The 23,162-nt window shown below is 39.8% G+C and overlaps 1 protein-coding gene across 1 annotated transcript in view; it reads left to right on the forward strand.

The window, feature by feature from the left end:
• The window catches only part of Ryr3 (ryanodine receptor 3), a 506,993-nt gene that overhangs the window by 159,282 nt on the left and 324,549 nt on the right, over positions 1 to 23,162 (forward strand). Inside the window, exon 3 of the mRNA XM_051183787.1 lies at positions 21,559 to 21,666. Within this exon, the coding sequence (XP_051039744.1) occupies positions 21,559 to 21,666 (108 nt within the window). The remainder of the gene's footprint in view (positions 1 to 21,558; positions 21,667 to 23,162) is intronic.

The raw sequence follows: 23,162 nt of genomic DNA on the forward strand, positions 1-23,162 counted from the left end.
CTGTCTTTATGTGATTATATTTACAATGTATCCTTTATAAATAGCTTATAGTGTTGCTCCCCGTTTTTAAAATATCTATTGTTTTAATATAATGTTCAATCCATTTACAATTTATTGTAATAAACAGGGCTCCAGTTCTTCCTGTATCTGAGAGTTAGGATTGCAGGTGTATGATTCCATGCCATGTTAGCTCTATATCTTTATGTGTAAGTTTTCAGTAGTTCCTTTAAGAACTAGAGTATAAATCCTGAATTAGTCATAGTCTCCCTTCTGCTAATACTGAATCACCAGAAAAAGTCCTTTGTGCTGTTGCTAGTTATTTCCACGTGTGCTAAGATGTCATATCCTACATTCTCATTATAGTCAGTTGTCTTTTAAAGAAATAATAAAAGAGGGGAAGAGTCTTTATATCAGCATAATTACATTTTTCAGTGCTTTTCATACTTTTCTCTGGGTCTAGATTTCTATTTGGCAACATTTTCCTTGTGTTTGAAAGAATCCTTCCGTATGTCTTGTGCTGCAGCTGTGTTGAAAACAAAGCCACCCACATTGTGTTCCAATGAAAATCCCTTCATTTTGTCCTTACATTTAAGGGCTATTTTCACAGGATATAAAGTCTTGAATTCACTTTTTTTCTCTCAGCATTTTAAATATGATTGTTCACGGTACTCTGCCCTCTGCTACTCCTGATGAAAAGCTGGCTATCAGTTTTAATAACCATTCTTCTATGACTAAAAAGTCTTGTTCTCTAGAAGGTTTTACTATCCTTCATTATCTTTTATTTATTTATTTGCAATTTGAAAGGTGTGTTTGAGGATGGTTTTCATTGGATTTATCCTACTCGAGTGTTTCTGAGTTTCCTGGTTCTGTCTCTTGTTTTAGTTCATCAGCTTTGGATCTGGGGTTGGGGGACATTATGACTTTGAATATTTCCTCTTACACTCTTACTCTTTCTTTCTGAAATCAGTAACTTACAAGTTAGGTTGTTTTCTATTGTTCCACAACCATCATCTGTCTGTGAGTTCTTTACCTCTTATGTTTTAGCCTGAATATTTCCTATTGACTTATGCTTCTTAGTTGTCTTCTTATTACAAATATTAAGCCTTTAAAGAAATTCTATTTTAGATCATTTTATTTTTAAATTAAAGCTTTTTTGACTTTTATTTTATGTGTGTGGGTGTTTTCCCTGCATGTATATCAGTGCATCACATGACTGCAGCACCTCTGGGGGTAGAAGAAAGCATCATATCACCTGGAACTGGAGTTAGAGATGGTTGTGAGCCACTATGTGGGTATCGATAATCAAACCCAGGTCCTGTGGAAGAGCCACTAATGCTCTTCCCTGCTGATCCATCACTCTACCTCTCATTTTAAAGTGTTAAAGTTCTGCATGTTTTCCTGCAATTTGTTGTTCACTTACCATTCCCATTTTCCCTGCAAATTTACTCTTATAATAATTATTTAAAATCTTTGAATCTTAGTTTAGTAACTGTTTCTGATGGTTGCCTGAATTTCCTCATGTCTCATTAAGCTCTCTCTCTCTCTCTTTCTCTCTCTCTCTCCCTTAAAAAGTATTTCACCATGCAGTCCAGGCTGACCTCACACTTTTTGTTTCATCTTCCCACTTCCAGGTGCTTTCTATCTATCTATTTTAGTGTCCTTTTTAATTAGTGTATCCTGGATATTATAGTTCTGTAATTATTCTTCTTTCTCTTATCTTCCCCATGAAGACTGTATCTTGTTTTAGAAGGCAGTTAAGTTACTGATGGATCTCCTACCTAATCTTGTACTGCCTTGGTGTATTTTAATTTTTCTTTTAGCTTCAGAGCATATTCCTTGGACTGAAAATATATTTTTCTGGATTTTAATGAAAAGTCTATAATATTTTTCTAAACCCCTCTAAAGGGAAAAACTTCCAAATTTTGACACCCTAGAGCCAGACAGCTGCTTGAGTCTGTGCTCATTATGAGCATCCCGACTATCATTTTCCTTTGCATACCTTACAATATGACCCTGTACCAATGGCCAAGACTTGAGTGTAGTCTGTGATGATTCTGTATTATCTGGAATTCCCTCTTCACTTTCTAGACATTCTGAAAACACCATACTCAAGCCTTTGTGTTTATGATCTAACAAATAAAGCTTGCCTGAAGATCAGAGGGCAAAACCAGCTAGTCACATTTTTCAGCCATATAGGCCAGTCAGTGGTGATATACACCTTTAATCCCAGCAACCATGCTAGTTAGCCAGAGAGGAAGGGCAATAGTGCCTTTAATACCAGCACTAGAGAGGAATATAAGGTGGGAGGAGACAGGACTCAGTCAGTCTGCAGTCACACTGAGGACAGGATCACCCCCTTTTGGTGTGAGCCTTGGTAGAGGTAAGAACTCTCTAGTGGTTGGCTGCTTTGCTTTTCTGAGCTTCAAGTCAAACCCAATATCTTTCTCTGTGTTTTTATTATTCATGCTACACCTTTCACCCCATAGTATCTCTTAATCATGGAGCATGTGAACAGATCGGTACCTTTGTGAGAAAAGGTAAGCCCATATGGACATCTCCTGGCTACATTTCCACCTTTGAAGAGTTGGTTTTGAATATTCATCCCGAGAATCATACTGTTATTGGCATTATATTAGTATTCCTCCACCATTACCTGAGATCCAGAACCCCACCAGTGTTTACAGTTCATTGATGCTAAGTGTGAAAATCTTGTAAAGAACAAATTTCCACAAGTGTGCTTATAGGCATCTAGATAAGACACACTAAGAAGAGGACTAAGGTGTCAAGGAAGAGAGTGAGAGCTAGTAGGTGGTACTATTGGTGGTGGGATGAGATTGTATATGTAACTTAACATATATAAAAGAAAATAAGTGAGACAGAGCTACAGACAAAGAAAGCAAGAATGGAAGGTGAGGGTGAACTAGGACTATTGTGGAGGAAGACAAACTTGTGGAAAAGGAGCTGAACAGAATGACCAGGATTCAGGTTTCTTTATGGGGCATTTATAATTGTAAAGGAGTCAAGATGATAAAGCCAAGTATGAATCTATACTGATCGGGTGGTGCCATGCCATGTTGTGAGACCTGAAATATTAGAAATGAGGCTAGACAGAAGTGGTGATAGAGTGTTCACAGAGTCCTTAAGAGACCAAGAGAAAGTTTTGACAGGTGTGATGGTTGGAATGAGACTGTCCCTCATAGGTTCGTATGTTTGAACCCTTTGTCCCCAGTTGGTGATGCTGTTTAGGGAGGGTTCAGAACCTTTAGGAAGTGGTCACTTCCTGGACTAAGTATGTCACAGGAGGTGGGTTTAAAAGGGTTATTGCCTCACCCGAGTCTCCCCCTCTCCCTCCTCTTTCCCTTTCTCCATCTTTGCCCCCTCTCTCTGCTTCTTTTGTGTGAATGAAATGTGATCAACCAGCTTCTTGCCAAATGGAATGATGAGGAAGCATGCTAACTTGGAGTAGGAGTAGAGAAAAGGGAACATGGAGTGGAGTATGAGGTCAGAGAGTGAGAACACTAAGCGAGGGAGAATATAAGAGAGGAAAAGAGACACAGCAAAGGGTATCAGTGGTAGCAGGTGTCTAGGGTATAATATACTAGGGTATATAGGCTTCATGGCTTAGTAGCGCCAGGTTGGAGGATAATGGAAACAGTACTGGAACACAGAAGAGGGGAGCTTGGCCCCCATTCTGTTAGATACACACATTCCCTGTCCTCAGCTTCCAAAATGCCTGTTGCAAGCCTTACTGTCCAAGACAGGGATGAAGAGAATGGCTGCCCATGTGTATTACCACATGTCAGTCACTTGGATCCATGATTTCATGCTGTGGCACCACAGTGCATCTCTGCACTGGGCCAGAACTCTGCGTTAGATTATTGTTCAAATTGGCCCAGAGACTATTACTGTTAGGTTGTAAATAAGATCAAGAAAGAACAAACAAACAAACATGTTTATCTGTCCCCTGTGGACTCCTCAAGCACATGGTTGAGATAGGATCCCAACTGCTCAGATTCTGAAGGCACAGGTCCACATCCCACACTGATTTCCGCAGGCAGTTTTCCTACAACTTTTACATTCGCATTCATCGTGTGATCTACTATTTCTAACAGGCAAGAAATGGAGAAACAGATGTCAAAAGTAATAGCATGGATGTCAGTGGCGATTCATGTTGAGTATATTAATGCACTTGTCATTTGCTGGTTCCATAGTTAAAGAGGGAAAGGGAAAAGTGCACCCTTTTAACTCTGAAATCGCTTCTCATCTATCTTGTCCTCCTCCCTGCCTGAGTTATTAATGCTGTCGTGATGACTTACCTGCTAGAGGCAATGCCAGCCCCTTTATGTTTAAAAGTAATCTGTCCCTTAGTAAAGGAAATCTCTACAAAGAATGTATTCTGTGGGTAAAGTAGCACTGTGGCTCTGCTGTTCATTCATCATCTGCTTGTTCCCAGCAGGCAAATGGCCCCAGGTGAGTTATGACTAGGAATTATTCACACCCAGGCACCTCTGAGCTCAGTTCGTTGCTCTTCAGACCTAATCACTGTTATTTTGGCCTCGATTAGCAGTGCTATTTTCTTTCTCTATCAACTTGAGAACTTACTAATTAGTTTGCAAGTACCTCTTTTCTGCGATTAGGGAAAAAAATGTCATTTTTCAAATTGCTTCTTTTACACAGAAAAAAAAAAGATGAGGTGTTGCATTTGTTTTAGCACTTAAAGTTTAAAACCTCATTCATCTAAACCTTTAGATAAAACTGAAATTATGCTTTTGACCCTCTGAAGCATACTTATAAATTTACAAATCACACTGTATTTTCAGAGGAAGCAGATATTGATTCAAAAAAAATATTCTGACTTTATTCTCTCCAACTTGTAAAATGTTATGCAAAATAGCCTCTCTGGCCAGAGCATCTTTCTCTCAAAATGAGGATTGTTTTGTGAAGGAAATGTTTAAAGTGTTTTCAGGTGCTAAGATTTCTGGACATTAAGACTGGCAATTTTCACGACATCTGTATTCACTCACTTAAGTTTCATTCTTAAATCATGGCTTAGACGTGGACTATGACATTTTCAGTCATTTTCACATAATATCTTGTTTATTTCCAACTCTCTGGCATGTAGGGAACAGGTGATTTTAAATAATTCAAAACCACTGTGGGGAAATCATGGGTGTTTTTTTTTTTCATCTGCATTGTATCAAGGGATGACCACAATGAATTCCTAGCTTGGACATCCCAGGATTTGATGCTTTCTTTGTGAAGATATTTCCCATCATCTTTTTCCCATTTCGCATAAACTCCACTAAGCTTTGTTCAAAATCTTTAGAACATAAGGACAGTTGGTACACAGAGCTATGGCAAACAGCTGTTTTCTTCAGCTAAAGCATCATTAGAAAAATGAAGAAACCCTTGACCTAATGATCCATTTCTTAATTGAGTACTTTCATCAGGACTTTTGCCCAGGGCCCTACTTTGACACTTGACTATATATATCCTAAGACATTCTTCTTCAAAATAGAGTGGGATTTCATCTCAGGAGGTGGATTAGCTCTGCTTCTGCCTGAGTACAGTGGGTGGAATAAGGAATCAGTGTTCCACCCCTTCAATCCCAAGAGCATCACCTTCTGACTTGAAATTTGAGTTATTGCCCTAATAATCTGTGGCACCTAAATTCAAATACAGTCATTTCTTTTCCTTAAAGATGCAGACTGTACCTGAAATGCATGCAAGAAGGCATACTGTTACCCTTCTACAAAACCTTAGTTATAGCTACTGGAATACTATAGGTGAAAAATAAGCCAGAGATGAGGATTTGTTGTTCTTGGCCATGAGAAAAATTTCACAGCCATCTCTGATCAGCTTTCAAAGTGAAAGCTGAACACTGAAACTTTACTCAATAGAGTCTCATAAACAGATGTCAAGGACACCTTGTCCCAGGGCAAGCATATGAGAAAGCTAAGTGTGGTTATTTGCCTTTAATCCCAGTGTGGGGGAGAGAGAAACAGGAGGATTCCCAGAGCTTGTTGTCTAGCCAGCCTAATAAAATCAGTGAACTCTGGATTCATTGAGAGCTATCTTTTAAAACTTAGCTGTCAAGTTATTGATTAGGATACCCAAACATTGATTTTCAGTCTTTAATATGCACACTCACATGTACATGTACACACATGCACACATATACACACAAACACATGAACACATACATTCACACACACAACACATAAAAACAAGTTTAAAGAGACACCTTATGTTTAAGGATGCTATGCTGGGGCAGCAAAGAGGACCTTGAACAAAGTTTAGTCAGAAGTTGCTGTTCCTCAAACTTCGGTTAGAATATGTTATTCCCATCCCATCCCCAGGCTCGGGACTAGAAACCTGATTTGATTATTTTTTTTTATCATATTATGTAAGCAATCTTCAGGCCATACTTTGAGAATTTGTGGCAAGGCTAAATTTTCAGTCGGCTTTCATGTACCTGATTGGTACGCTACTGCCAGTGTCAAAGTAGCAAGCTAAGTTAGTCATGCTGATATAGTATAAAAATGAAGCAAACCACTGACCTGGATTCATTAGCACCATGTGCAAGCTTACAGCCTGCCATAGAAAGCCATAGTACTGAAAAAATTTGTTTCTTCCCCCAAATGTAAAAGTTTAATGGGAAGCTAGATATGCCTTTCATCTCCCATCTTGTTCACAGGAAATATACAGACAATCCAACTGAAAGCAACTCACTAATTTGAAGCATTTGTCTTCATAATATCTGACAGACTGCCCTTACGTAGGTCATCATGATGAAGGACTCTTCTTATTGAGATGTGGTGTGCTCCCCTCGGACTACTGATATGCCCATTAACTGCTGCTGTTGCCAAACTAACCATTTCATGTTGAGCACCTTGCTATCCAAGAGGAGAAAAGAAAAGCCATAAACAATTATGTGGCACCCTTTCTCTATGTTCGCTGTTGATGGGAAACATTGGGTTTGTCTATGAGGAGGGCTGCATGCCCTGTGAAAATGTAAATATCTAGAACTAATGGTTTTTCTGAGATATTAGGAGGAAGTTGAGGAGCGTTTAAATTATCTGTGGAATGATAACAGAACTTTTTCCATCTTTGCGAAAAAAAAATATTTACAAAACTATTTCACAAAGACTTTGGAACACTGTGAATTTTATGAATATCTGCCCATGTTTCTTGCCAACTTCTCAAAGGCCAGAACTCAGTTTATAGTCATATGCTTATTTCCCTAAAAAACAAAAATACCACGTAGGGGGTGAAAAAAGTATGTCTAACTTGGAATTTTGGTAAAGGATTGGTCGGGGGGGGGGGCGATTGAGAAGCCAAGCTATTGTTCTTGCCCTTAGTTGCCCTAAGCTTTGTGTCCACTTCTTTCCTGCATCTGTGAGCTTCACGGAACTACTACAGCAGTCAGAGGCAGGCCTGGCACTGAAGATGCTCCCCAAGCAGCAAGTAGCATTGATGAGGCGTGCAGCTCTGAGTACAGTGCAGCGACTCTGTCTTGTGTTAGCCTTCCGCTCCAGCATGTCACTTCTTCAGCTCTATGTGAGCCTCATGTTATTCTCCAGCTTCTTCCTGTTACCCAACCAGAAGGCGAAGTGATGCACGTTCTCCCATCCTGGCTGCTGCTGGGTACCACTCAGTAGAAGAAAGTCTCACAGTGGTTTCTGAATCTGTAAGAACAGCTTTCATTATTACCCCAAAGAGAAGAGGAATGTGCTTACTAGTTTGGTGTCAATTTGACATGAACTGGAGTCATCTGAGGGGAGGGAACCTCAGCTGAGAAATTGCCTCTATAACATCAGGTCACAGGCAAGCATAGGAGGCTTATGCTTACTTAGCGATGTAGGAGGGCCTAGCCCACCCCTGAGGGCTAGTGGTCCTGAGCATTATAAGAAAGCAAACTGTGATGAGTAAAGGGATCAAGACCAGGCTGGAGAAACCAACAGAAACAGCTGTCCTGGATGAACAAGGGGGAGTTCATGGACCCCAGTCTGATAGCTGGGAAACCAGCCTCTGGTGTTAGTTAGGAGAACTGAGTGTTGTTCTTTTGTTTTAATGTTAAGAAAACACTAAATAAGGGGGGAGAGTATCCAGCGTGGAGGTCCCAAGGTAAGGGACAATGTGGGAGAGCATAGCAGGTTCCAAAGCTGGTGAGGGTGATGGAGGCAAAGGGAATAACATGCCAGGCAGACAGAGCTTGAGGGAGAAGTTTATTTAGAAAGGGGAGTGAGGAAAAAGGGAAGAGACAGAGACACTGGGAATAGAAGAGAAGAGAGAATAGAGAAAGAGCAAAGAGCAAAAGAGAGCGTAAGTGGTGGTGGTGGGGGGGGGGTCTGTCTTTTAAAGGGGTCCTTTACACCTGACTGCAGACTAGGACTCATGGAACTCAGGGCTGACCAGAGTACTGCCTGGGTGCATTCTGCCAGGTGACAGGGGCAGGCCAGCATAATGCCTGAATCCTTACACTGGGCAGTCTATGGGGCCTCTGGTAGTGGATCAGTATTTATCCCTAGTATACAAATGGACTTTGGGAGCCCATTCTACATAGATGGACACTCTCTCAGCCTGGACACATGGGGGCGGGCCTAGGCCCTGCTCCAAATGATGTGACAGACTTTGAAGACTCCCCATGGAAAGCCTCACCCTCCCTGGGGAGCAAAAAGGGGATGGGATGGGGGGCAGGGGAGGAGGAGAGCTTGAGGGAACTGGGATTGACATGTAAAACAAGCTTGTTTCAAATTTAAATTTAAAAAATTATCATTAAGAAAGAAAGAAAGGAAAGCTAAGCAAGCCATGGATAGAAACAAGAAACCAACATTCCTCTGTGGCTTCAATGCAGAAGGAGCTGTCTCCAGGTTCCTCCCCTATTTGAGTCCCTGCCTTGGCTTCCCTCAGTGGACTGTGGTGCTGGATATGTAAGCCTTTTCTCCCCAGGTTGCTTCTAGTTATGGTCTTTCATCACAGCAACATTAACTCTGACTAAGGCACAAGGCTAAGTGAAATAGCAAAGGAATACGTGGGAGAGAAAGCGGTGCTCCGTATGAAAGGAAACTTAAGGCTAAAACATGAACATTATTTTGAGGCTAGACCTTGCTTCTCCCCTTTAACTCAGCTTCGCTCCGTCTAGCTCCCCATGTTTGCTAGCTTTTGTTTTCCCAATCTCACCACCCTGTGTGCTGCCTTCCTCCCTTGTGGATGTTCAGACCCCTTAATTTATTCAGAAACCTGTCTTTTATTGGAAACTCTGCCTTTCTTCCATCATTATCTCTGTCATTTGAACGCTCAAGCCCTTCAGGATAACACCTTCAGACTGTCTCATCTGCAATGCCAGCTGAAAGCTATTAGGCATCTCTGGAGCCTGTGGTAGGGCCTGTGCTAACTAACCATGAGGTAGCTTTCAGTTTTACACCTTACGCATTCTCTGTTCATTTACACATTTTACATATTTTTGAACCACTGGAAAAGTCAGGGCATTAGGGATCTCTGCACATCAGCTTAGGTATTACTGCGGCCTCCCTCAAATGCCACAAGTTTCAAGTTGCCATCTTTTGGCACCTTAGTTGTTTAACATGCCAGCCATGTACTGCCAGGCAGAAAGAAAAAGTTGGCTCAATAGAGGACCAAATCAACCATCCAACCTGTCACTTATGCTTTTCCCAGCAAGCATTTTATAAACCAGCTGCCCAACATTTTTTTTTTCCTATTCCTTGGCTCTCTCCCCTCTTTCTTATTTTTTAAGAACATGAGGTTTGCTGCATTGGTTTCCACAGGCTCTTGATAACACTGCCTAACTGCCAGAAATAGTGGTGTTTGGCATTTTGCAGTTTTTCAGGGTACCTCAGTGTTCCTTCTAGCTGTGACCTGGTCTCGGAGAAGATCTCTCCTTACAGGCTTAGTTGTTTAAAGTAAGTTGTTGTGCTTTGGTAAGTGAAGTGATTTATAGAAGGCTCTATAGTGTGAATCAGCATCTCATGGACCTGCTTTTGCTTATTCGGTCCTGTTGTTCTGTAGTATCTCTTAAATATGAGTCAGAGACCCACCTCACAACCATGTGGCTTCCTCCTGGAGGAAGATTCCTAAAACATGAAATGTAGCACCCAACCCCATGGGATTCTTAAGCAACTGTGTTTCTGCAGTAATATATCCAGAACAAGATAATGTTTACATTAGCTTTTATTTAAAAATCCCTGGGCATTTCCAAGAGGAACTGATGTTGCAAACATCACCCTCATCTAAGTTTGTTAATAGTCTCTCTGGAAGAAACTGGACTTCCATGGCTTTGTCAACTAGCATGGTCAGAACATGGGGAATGTCAGAGAATGGGGAATGTCAGAGCATGGGGAAAGACACAGTTATGAGGGGCTTTCCCTCTGTTATCATCTTAAATTAGTTTTCTCTGCAAGACTTTTGTGGGGATTTGATTTCCCTGAATTTTGAGACCCTTACTTCCCAGTAACAGTGGCATTTATCTCAAGTGTTTCTGCAAGCATACTTCCTAAGTTATGTGTTTACTGAAGCTTATTGTCACGAGCTTTTCCTATTTTATCTTATCAAGTATTCACACCTCCTGGCATTTGATACTGTTCTCTTTCCCTTGAACATGATTAGCATATTCCAGTCCTCTCCATCTGAATATTCTCTCTTGAGTTAGAATGAACTCAAGCCAGTGCAGCACCTGCAAGCTATAGTGAGTGTGGCAGGAAATACCTCACCTTCCAGACTCACTTGGTGCCGTGGTTCTCAGGACATCTCACTTACCCAAGCTTCACCCTGGAGTCAGCATTGCATTCCTGTGGCAGGCTGTTCAAGCATCAAAGGAGACTTCATTAACTCCTTTTGATTTTCTTCTGGTTATCTCCACTGGAGCATTCTTCCAGCCACAAGTTTCAATTTTATGTATATTTAGATGCAAGAAAAATGGCCAAGTCAAAAAAAAAAAAAAAAAAAAAAAAAAAAAAAGACTTAGAATACTTTTTCGAATAGTATATATACACATATATAAACATATATGTGTGTGTGCATATATATTTTAAAAGACCCATTATTCTATGCCATAGCTAAATTTTAAGAACTTATGTTTTTTTACATTTTAACTTTATTTTAAGATTATAGATTTTAACAGGAACAGGCAAATTACTCAAATTGTTTTCAATCAGGATGTGAGAGGCTTAGCATTTACACGTGTATTACTGTATTTGATACTGGGCCCATCATCAGCAGAGTTGAACAAAGAGAAAACTTTCCTAGTTAACTGATGTGGGATTTCAGAACTTTACAAAGTCAGGCATACGCTTACCTGCCAGGAGTTTTGTAAAGCTCTAAGCAGACCAGAACTTCAGTCTGCAGCTTTTACATTCCCAGTGACTGTTATATAGTGAGCACATCTTTCTGAGATAATAAAAAAATCTAATGTGAAATTCTGAACTTGATTTTAAAGCATGAGATTTGGGAGAGAGGTGGCCCAGTGAGATTTGAATTCTGAAAAGTTCATTTTCTCCTCTGGGATCCTGATATGGAGTGAGCTGGAAAGTTGGGTTTGGAATTCAAGATATAAATGACACAGCAGAATGGTGGAGAGACAATAGTTCGGGACAGACTGGTAACATTTTATGAATAACTGGAAGACAGGAGCTCCTCTTTAAGGTCTCCAAGACAAATTAAGGAAATGAAAACCTTAACTTTACCTGAATTGGTCGGTACACTTGGTATACCTGTTTGAAATATGCCAAATTTATAAGGACAATTATTACAAGTTAATAAAAAATTAAACTGTTTATGGACATGAAACTTTTTAACTACTCTGATCTCTATGTGTTGTATACACAGAGAGGGGATAGTAGATTAAATTGTTACACTGTGCCTAAAAAATTATAATTGAATATAGCAATTAAGTATATAAAATTTACAAAGAGGATTAAATATTCTTTCCAGAAATGTGGTTTGGGAGAAGCCTATCAGACTTTTCATTCAGCTTCTTCAGGTGTAAAACATTTCAGTCCCATCCCCAAAGGGATTTTAGAAAAGAATTAAATGTGCCAATAATTAAAGAACATTTAGTTCAATGTCTGGTACAAGCTATATACACAGGTACATTGATACATTCAAAAATGCACTGATGGATAGCCAGACAAATGATACATAGATAGTTGGATGGGTAGATTATATACTTTTTTTTTTTTTTTTTTTTTTTTTTTTGCTCACCTGCATACATGTCATCAATTTACTCTGTATCTCAACTGGTTATAAAACAATTAGCCTTCTTTTTTGTTTTTTCTTTTTGTTGTTGTTGATGGTGGTGGTGGTAGTGATTTTTATTTTAGCAAGCCAGAAGCTTAGCAAACGTTTGGCTTTAAACATTCACCATATAGTTCTCTTTATAAACTATCAACAACTTTTAGGGGTAACAGTTAGATTTGAAAAGCATTTAACTGTATAAATATTTAAGTGAAATCTTGCTGGTGTAGAAGGTGGGTATTTGGTTGATGACTAGTTCTGCTTTTGAATTATAAGCATGGTACAAATAATTATGCATTATCAATAATTTATTTAAAGTTCATAATGAGCTCATGTCTCCTGTAGGTGGATGAGATAATGTCTGTATATTCAAAGTTCTTGAATATAAACTGTGCACCCACCCCTGTATGTCCTGATGCCATCCCACAAGACACCAGTCTTATCTAAATTCTTGCCAGTCCCAGTGGGGGCTAGTTGACATGGTATATTTTTTAAAAGAAGAGAATGGTTTTCTATACAAGAAAGCTTGGAGAATATTCTTATTTGTGTCTTTGAGTAGAGCTTTTTGTGTCTTTGAGTAGAGCTACATTGGGCCATCCTGAGAACAGGGTTATCATTCCTTTTTGAGACAGTGTACACACAATGAATATAGAAGTAGATTAGTAGGGACTCAGGCCAGCATTGTACAAGCAGACGTTGTACCCCTTGAGAAAGCAACTTCCTTTGTGTACACAATTTAAAATACAGGACAATGAACACCAGCTGCATTTGTTCCTTGACTAGGCGATCACAAACAGCATGAAAAAGTGAAAGGGGAGTGTATTCTTCAGTTTTCTACTGTTGTAGCAAAATATCTGAGGCCAGGGCTTTATAAAGCAAAGAAGCATATTTAGTTCATAGTTCGGGAAACTGAAAGCCTGAGATTGGTATTTGCATTGGCTTGGCTCTAGCGAAGGGCTAAGGTGGGTGGCATTGTGGAAGGAGTACAAATGAGAGAGATCACACAATGAGAGAGGGCAGATATTAAGAAGAAGCCAGTCTTTCTCTTTATAGCAACCCCTATTGTGGAAACTGAGGTTCTATGAGAGCTATATTAATACCTTCTTAGAACAGAGTCTTCAATGACCCTAACCACCCCTGGCCCTAGTCTTCATCTCTTAACAATGCTTTAACTTGGAAATTGCTACTTCAATTAATGTGATTTTTCGACTGAAAGGAACAATACACAAAATATAGAGAGAATTCACCTTAACCACTCATTAAACAAACAAACAAAAAAATTGAATTCTGTTTATGCACAAGAGGTCTTTCTTGTTTGATGGAAAGAAACATCTTTATCCCTTCTGACCAAGCTCCTATCCCAGTGACTTTCTTAATCACAACATTCCTGAAAGGGATCAGACCAGTCTTCATATACCAAGCTTCTTAACATAGCGCTGTGTGTGTGTGTGTGTGTGTGTGTGTGTGTGTGTGTGTGTGTTTGTATTTAAGAGTGTGTGTATATGTGTATCTTTGTGTGTATGTGTTTGTATGTATGAGTATGTGTGCATGCATGTGTATGTATGTGTCTTTGTGTGTGTACTTGTTTTGCTTATAAAGTATCATGCTGCACAAAGGCTTCTTCATGAGAATGGTCTTGGAGATATCAGGGATAACATGAACATACCTAAATATAATAAAAGCAATATAGAGAACAGCCAACATCAAACTGAATGGAGAGAAGCTTAAGGCAATTCCTCTAAAATCAGGAACAAGACAAGGATGCCCTTTCTCTCCGTATCTCTTCAATATTGTACTTGAAGTTCTAGCTAAAGCAATAAGACAACAAAAGGAGATCAAGGGGATAAAAATCGGAAAGGAAGAAGTCAAACTGTCACTATTTGCAGATGATTTGCTAGTTTACATAAGCGACCAAAAAAAAAAAACAAACTCTACCATGGAACTCCTACAGCTGATAAACACCTTCAGCATACAAGATAAACTCAAAAACATCAGTAGCCATACTTTATTCAGATGACAAAGGGGCTGAGAAAGAAATCAGAGAAACATCACCCTTTATAATAGCTGCAAACAACATAAAGAATCTTGGGGTAATGCTTACCAAACAAGTGAAAGACCTATATAATAAGAACTTTGTAGCTTTAAAGAATGAAATTAAAGAAGACACCAGAAAATGGAAAGCTCTCCCATGCTCTTCAATAGCTAGGATAAACATAGTAAAAATAGAAATTTTGCCAAAAGCAATCTACAGATTCAATGCCATCCCCATCAAAATCCCAGCACAATTCTTCACTGACCTTGAAAGGATAATAATCAACTTTATTTGGAAAAGCAAAAGACTCAGGATAGCCAAAACAACCCTGTACAATAAAGGAACTTCAGGAGACATCACCATCCCCGACTTCAAGCTTTACTACAGAGCTATAGTTCTGAAAACAGCCTGGTATTGACACAAAAATAGATAAGTAAACCAATGGAATCGAATCGAAAATACTGATATTAACTCACACACCTATGAACACCTGATTTTTGACAATGGAAGGAGGAAAGAATCTTCAACAAATGGTGCTGGCACAACTGGATGATGGTATGTAGAAGACTGCAGATAAACCCATGTCTATCGCCATGCACAAAACTCAAGTCCAAGACCTCAACATAAATCCAGCCACACTGAACCTCTTAGAAAAGAAAGTGGAGGTACCCTTGAACAAATTGGTACAGAAGACCGCTTCCTGAACATAACTCCAGTAGCACAGACACTGGGATCGACAATTAAAAATGGGACCTCCTCAAAATTTCATTAAAAGATAGAAACCATGTCTGACTTTGCTGCTTTGTTCTCAAAGCAAAGCAGCCAGTACAATACTGAGTATATATATATATATATATATATATATATATATATATATATATGTGTGTGTGTGTGTGTGTGTGTGTGTGTGTGTGTGTGTGTGTGTGTGTGTGCGCGCGTGTGTGTTATTGGTTATGTGATAGACTTAGGAAAAGAGGTGAGACTAATTAGATGGACTTTGGTAATTCTCCTTTGAGTGGGAATACATACACCAGTTTCTGAATTCTTCCTCTTCTCCCTGATCACTATACCTCTATAGATACCTTAGAAACACCCACACATTATCACAGAGAGTTCACCCATCTCCCATCATCTATTTGTCCATCTTGCAATGGGTAATGTCCTGGGTGACTATTCTTAACTGTGGTCTCACCATGCCTTGGTCTTTTTATTGTTATTTGTACTCTATACCACAAATGCACCAATGGTAATCTGGTCACCCTCTTAACTTATTCCCCATATCCAATTAGTCACCTTGCCACACCTCTCCTGATTATTTTAGATTTTCTAAATACATCATTGTCTCCATCCCTACTGCCACTTCTTTAGCTCAAGCCATTGCCTACTGACATAATCTCCTAATTTGTCTTTCCCTTGGCCTAGATCACTTTAAGGTATACCTGCAATGATTTTTCAAAGATGCAAACTGGATCATATTACTTCCTACATAACTTGCTTCAGTGTTACCCATTACTGTAAAGACAACTTCTGGGTTTTCTTTGAATATAAGGAGCAAGACACCATTGCCTATTTATTTTATCTCATTGCTCATTTCCTAGACTTGGTATCTCTACCCAGAAAAAAAAATTTCCTTATATACAATCAACTCTTCATGTACCCATTTACCTACCCCACCACCACCACCATCTTTGCCCATTTCCACCACCTTCAACATGATTCTTCTGGTAGCTTTCTTTACTCAAATATGAATACTTTGTCTCACAGTCAGAAAATTATCTTTGTCTCACTAACATTCCACTAGACCAGAAAGTCTTGAAGGTTATAGACTTTGCCTTCATTCTATACAAAATAGTGATAGAAGTTACAAACAAATGAATATTTAAAGTAGCTATTGGTACTTCAACTCATCATTCTTTTTTTATTTTATTATTTTTCTTATTTTACATATCATTCCCAGTTCCCTCTCCCTCACTCCTTCCTATGCCCTTGGACCCCCCTCCCATTCCACCCTCCACTCCACAGGGAGGGTGATGCCTTCCAGGAGGGATCATCAAAATCTGTCAAGTCATTTGGAGTAGGGTCTGGGCCCTCCCTCCTGCCTCTAGGCTAAGGGAGTATCTCTCCATGGGGAATGTGCTCTCAAAGTCCTTTCATGTACCACCGATACATCCAGGTTCCACTGTCAGAGGTCCCTTAGCCTGTCCAGGCCTTCTAACTGAGACCCATGTTCATGGTTTCTGAGTCGGCCCAATGCTGGTTTCCAAGCTATCAGTCTGGGGTTTCATTAGCTTCACCATGTTCAGGTCAGCTGTCGCTGTGTCAACTCGTTATTCTTTATTGAACATCATGTAACATTAAGTATTTATTAAACACTAGCCTCAATTTTTAATGTTTAAAAATATTAAAACTTTATTATAAAGGATTTACAAGTCAGAAATGTCATACAGTGAAATTAACTAGACCCAAAGTCTGAACATGTCAATGAACTTTTATTAGAATAGCCATTCAGAAGCTGTGGAGATTGACATTGGATTTTTAACTTGCACTGTCAAATGTAATTTTATGCACTTACCCACCACCCAAAAAAATGTATATAACAGAATTACAACTAAAAAAATAATTAGTGTAGTGTTATGTCATCTTTCATAACTAAGGGTCCATTACCTGCATTCAGTTTTTAAGCTCTTCAAACATAAAATGTTTGTCTGAGGAGATACTACTTTACAGAACAGGAAGCTAAGGAACAGAGAAACCAAATTACTTGCTTCACAACATTTAGTTAACAACTTTTAGGACAGATATTTAAACTCAGACTGTCCTACAATAGTGTCACTCTGCACAGAGCTTTCTTACGTGCATTGGAGGCCATCTATTCATGTAAAGGGTACATTACTGAGATATGGCACTGTGAGAGACAGACAAATTAACAGAAAAGTCAAAGAAGAGCATAACAATGGGAGAAGAAAATGTTAAACCCTGGGCAGGAGGTCTGGAGGAACAACTCAGCCAGGGAGGCTCAATGTACTTCGTCCACAGCTACAGTAACTATCGGTCATACATACCTGAGTAACATTAGAGGATTACAGCGAATCTAACATGTTCTGTTTTACCTACTAAGGTTCTAAGTAGAATCAGTCCAGTTCTTCCAACAGCCCACTGCCTATTAAATAGTTTGACCTCAACACGTCAAAACCTAGACAGGTGAAAACGGACTGTGATTCACATTGTGTGTGAGAGAGGTGGTGATTCTCCTCCTTGTTGTTGACTCGTTGCTTCACTTCTTTGAAGTGTTTGCTAGTATGTGCTACTTCAACATGGAGTGTCTCCTATGGGGTATGAAACAATTGTGAAATGCTCTATTGATAGAGGCATCAGATTCCCGCTGGCTAGGGTACAGCAAGACTCAGAAAAATTATGCTGGTATGTAAGTTTACAGAGCATGGAGGATAAATAGACCTACCTTCCTGCAGTTTTACACATAGTAGGACTAAATGAATACTTCTCCCTTGCTTCCAAAGGCCCTGACATTTCAAGGTTTTCTGTAGGACACTTTGAAATGAAATGCTTGTGTAGGCTAAGGACAGGGTTGGGAGAGTGATGAGGAACTATTTCAGAACAGATGTCAACAGAGTGTTCCTCTCCGTGCTGAGAATTGTCAAATATGTGCCCGATGTCTGGCAGACAGAGTGACTGAGGCACAGGCTCCAGAGCATCGAGACAATGAGCTGGCCTCCTGAGAGATTCTCCTGGATACAGACAAATGAGCTTTGATGAGCAAGTGGCCTTTGTTTATTCTTCAGGGGTAGAGAGGTGGGAACTCAATCCAGTTTGGAGTTTAATTAAGGATGGCAGCTGGCATGGCAAGTCAGATGACTCTGTGCTCATTCATGTCACAAGTTGCATTTTGTTTTTCTTGAGATATTTCTGTTACTCTGTTCTCTCCCTTGGCACTGCCCACACATTATTCTGTGTGCTATTAAAGTGGTATGCAGAGACCACATGCTAGACATGCAGAAACAAAACCATAAGGATCTGTATGGTTCTCCCATTTGAGATGCATCTTCCTGATGCAAACCATCTCCTATTTAAATGCACCTATTCATGTCACTCATGAAAGTAAGATTTCCTTGATAGTTTTAGTAACTGGAGTGAAAGGACAGATACAATTGTAGCATGCCAATTGTCCATGTTATCATCAACCCTCCCTCTTAATGACGATAGCAGAGACAAGAGCTCCTACCTCCCCTCCTAGCAAACCATACTGAGATAAAAGTTTGATAGATTAGGTAATCTCCTGTAAGAAAAGGTCTTAGATACTTGGGACTTTGGAGGGAATTGATTAAATAGGTTGGTTATTAAAGACTTTCATAATGAGGCTATTTAAATGACTAGTCCAAAATCCCCCTTTCAAATATGGACTTTAACTGCAGATATTTCTGAATGGAAAATCTCCGAATCACATGGCCTAAGAAAGTCAAGGAGGAAGAAAGACTGAGTGATTCTGTATTCTAATCTGGTGACATGAAATCCAAGTAGATATAGCTCTATAAAATTTCCTAAGATGACATATTTTGAGATAGTGTGTTCAGTGGTATATGTTTACAGCATAAGGTCTCTGGGTAAATACTTTATCATATAGTTGCATACTACTTATAATAGTGCTACACATGCTCTGCTAGATATGAGACTCAGCTGCCTAGTGTCTTGAATCCCATGAAAATGAATTAATCACCTGCTTTAGGAATAAACTTTGAAAAAAATCAAAGAAAGAAAATACTGTGAAATAAAGATGCTGTGATAGTCTTTGTAGGTAGTGCCCTTTCTCCTTGGTTAAACTGTTGTGATGAGATCCAGAGAAATTCCTGTTCTAGCAGAATTCTAGGACAACTAGGCTTTTAGATTTCCTGTTTAGGCAGACCTGTGGAGAAAGAGCCGAGACAGAAAAATAGTCCCTCAAATCCTTAAAAGAAAAGTACTGCAAAATAGAAGTCACCGTAGCTAGTAGATAGTTAGTAGCCTTTGGGATAGGATGGCCCATTTCTAGATTAATATTTTAACAATGGGATCTTAAAGCTTTATTGAAAACATCCCAGCAGGTCCAACATATAGGGCATCATCTTACATTTAGGACAGCAGGTTCTTATTTTTTCAGGACATTAAGGTCGGGAAGAGATGAGAAATACAAACATAGGAAAATAAAAGTAACTTGAAGCAGTCAATTCCATTATCTTTGTTTTTTTCAGTAGAAAACACTAGTCTGGAAAGTTATCTAACCCTTAGTAACCGGCTACCTATACCTTTAAATCAGAATCCATGGACACAGCTTTGCTTGTTTTGAAGCATTAGGAATAGCTGTCAGTTGCTGTTTCCAATTCTGAAGAACAGACGGTAGGGGGTTGGGGGACTGCTTTTCTGTTCTTCTCAAAGGAAAGATGTATTTGAGAGACACAGTTTAAGTGGTTTACTTAGCAAAGCAAGCACTCCAAAGAGAGATTGAAGTGGCTGTCCCAAAGCAGCATAACAGCACAATGGATTCTATGCTGTGTACTGTCTTAAAGGTTTTATGAATATTTATGAGGTATATGGGACGTGGTTGGGATAAGGTGACCCTTTTCTCTCCCAAACTATGGTAGACCAGATCTCCCTTTGGGGATTTTTTTCCCCTTCCATTCTCTAGAAAAGTTCACAAAGAGGGAAAAGTGTGCCATCGGAAGCATAAAAGCCAAGGTCTTTTGAGGATGCATAGGCATCATTAGTACACACGTGGGGTAGTGATGCACAGTCAGACAGCCTAACACCAGCTATTGAGGACATGTACCCACAGAGGATATTCTGACCATCATACACAGCTACTGGATACAGCTGTGCTTCTTTTGGTTATTTCATGGCTAACTCCTTTTTGAGACAGCTCAAGCTCGTTTTGATTGAGGTCATGACTCTGTTAAGACATTTTGTTATCTGTATTATTTTTCTTTAAACAGGTTTTATATGTTGGAGGTTGAACCCGGGGTTTTACAATAGACTAGTAGGCTACTCAGGAAAAAAAGTCATGGTGTCTGTGAGACTCCTTCTGCCTGACCACCTCTCGTGTCCATCTTCTACCTCAAAGCCCCACATTTCTCATTGCTTTTACTCTCATCATGCTGATGTACTACCAGAGAAAGGATGAGCATTTAAGACATCACAAGCTGTAGTCCCAAGGAAGAGGGTGTACTATGAAACTGGACTGTAAGGTCCGGAGGGCAATCACCTTGTTTTTTATAACTTCCTCAGTATAAAACACTGTATTTACAGAAATTTAGCACTTAAATATTTGCTGATATAAAATGTTTTAATTGTAGGGAAAAAAAAAAGTCTTTACTCTCTTTATTAGTATGGGTAACAGTATAGGGTTAGACACATGAATTCTAGAGACAGACTGCCTCCACGTGATTCTGACTTTCACAGATGACCTGAATGTCCTATGCTTTTGTTTCCTGGGTTATTGACTGGGGCATTCAGAGTGCCTATCTTACTGGATGCTTATACAGACTAGGTATGTTAATGTATGCAGAACATTTAGAAGAATGCCTGGCATGAAGACCATGCTCACTTGAGAAATGTCAGCTATTAGCAGCAGTATTCAGAGGAGGTCCTTTAGCCATTGGTAAGAAATACCAAGAACAAAAGCTCATGCCATGACAATAACTGATCCCTGCTAAGTAACTCTAATGCATTCGCATGCTTATTATAGAGGACATAAGACCTTGGGTGGACTTTTCCTTGTTCAGACCTATGTTTATGTAGCTTTTAATCCCCTCGTTGCCTCTTTATGCATGACCAAATCTAGGTTTTCTTCATAAATAAGCAGACTTTCTATGCTGGCCTTTGTAGTCTAGAGCCAGAGTTTCTCTAGTTCTGCCCTGTGAATTCTCATGGTTGAGACATCAGTGGGATCTTCCTTTCTCCTTACTTAGTCTTGAGTGTAGATGAGCCTTTTCTTTCCTTCCTGCCCCTTTTGCAACTGCTCTTAGCCTTGCGGACCACCAGGCTTCACTCAAGCTGATCCTGACGTTTTGGGCACTTTACTCTTGGAGCTTTGCTACCTTTTATCCTTCACAATCCAGCTTAAACACAATCTTAACTTAAATAAGGCAAAGCTGCCTCGTTACATTTCTATCCAGCCAGCCAACTGTCATTGTAGTTTGTAGGTACCAGTGCCTTTGTGAGGCCACTGTGTGACTGATCCCTGACTAATATGAGCAGGCATCCTCATTCTGGTTTTATTTCCACAGTACATTCCTCCAGATCTCTGTGTCTGCAATTTCGTGCTGGAACAGTCCTTATCTGTCAGAGCACTGCAGGAAATGCTTGCGAACACCATTGAAAATGGCGGAGAAGGGGTGAGTATCTGAATCATGTGTTGGGGTTACACCCCATAGCCACAAAGCATATTTGGCATTTCATCCTTCCAGTTTAGGACTGGAAAACCTCCACATAGAGGTAAGAAACCTTTCTTCCAAGTTTAGATACCTCTTATTCAGCAACTCTAATTCTTTCTCCTTTGAAATGACCAGCTTCCCTTGGAAAATAGATGAGCACACCCTAACTCTGGCTAGGCTCCCTTCCCCAGTCCCTTATGCCCAAGCCTACCAGGGAACATGGAGAGGCCAAGAGCACCTTGAGACTAAAAATGCCTGTGAGGCTGGTGTTATTTCCATGGAGAATCTCACTGAGATTTTATAACTCTGGGCAGAACACAACCCAGTTACAACAGTTGAGAGAGGTCTCACATAGAACTCAGGCTGAATTCATAAGTGATGAGCAAATCCAGGGCTGCCTTAAGGTAATATAGGGAAAAAAGGGCTCTATTGTCACAACTGTTAAGCTCAGAAGAGTGTGCTTTGTTATCTTCCAGAAGATTTTTCAGCCAGGGAGTGATTGCCCAGGTATTTCAAAATTATTTTTAATTTTCCCATCCTCTAATAACCCACTCATTAATGTCTATTTATCATTGTATCCAGGCACTATAATTGTAGTGCCTGGATATTCAAATACAATATTTCTACCCCATCTTCACTCCCCATGCTCCACCTGATGATCCTCCGTCTTCTGGGTGACTGCAAGAGCCTCCTGATGCTCTTCATTTTGTTTGTGCTGACTGCCTCCTCCCAGTCTTCCCCTCTGTGGTCATGACTTCCTTTCTAAAATGCATGCCCAAGTAATTGTATTCCCTTGCTTTAAATTCCTTCATTTCCCCAGTACTTTGAGATGAATCTCAAACTCCTCACCACAGCTGAAAGCCCTACAATATTTGAGCCCTATTCTTTCCACCTCATCTGTCACTGCATCCCACCCAACAGTGTCCCAGATGCATTAGACTCCTCTCACTGCCTCCACCATGCTAGTCCTCTTTGCCTCTGATGCTACCTAGCAGCTATTTCCTCAGTGTGTAACAGCATTCCTCCTCCTCTCACTTCAAGGAACCCGTTTAGCTATTAGATCAGCCCACACTGACCCTACAAGTGTGCTGCATGGAAGACCCGAAGCTTTTCTAGGGCTGTGCTCTTCACTCTGCATTCTTATTACAAGTTTTAATTTCTTTGAGAGAACTTACTGCTCAGAAGGAGGAGTGGTTTGCAGTTATGAAGAAACATAGTTTATTGATAAAGTCATTCACGATACATATTGAAGATACACTAACCATAGACATGATTGAATTCATGTTTACATTTTGGTCATTTTCCAGACCTTAATGTGATCTTAGGTAAGAATTCTGAACACTTAGAGCCAGAATGTTCTTACCTATGTAGTTAGAGTGTCTCCGTCTCTAAGATCATAAATGCCAAAGGTCTGTGGTAACTTACTTTTCTGATGAGATTGATCTAGCTTAGTTAAT

The sequence above is a fragment of the Phodopus roborovskii genome, unplaced genomic scaffold (assembly GCF_943737965.1).
Source record: "Phodopus roborovskii unplaced genomic scaffold, PHOROB, whole genome shotgun sequence".
Lineage (NCBI taxonomy): Eukaryota > Metazoa > Chordata > Mammalia > Rodentia > Cricetidae > Phodopus > Phodopus roborovskii.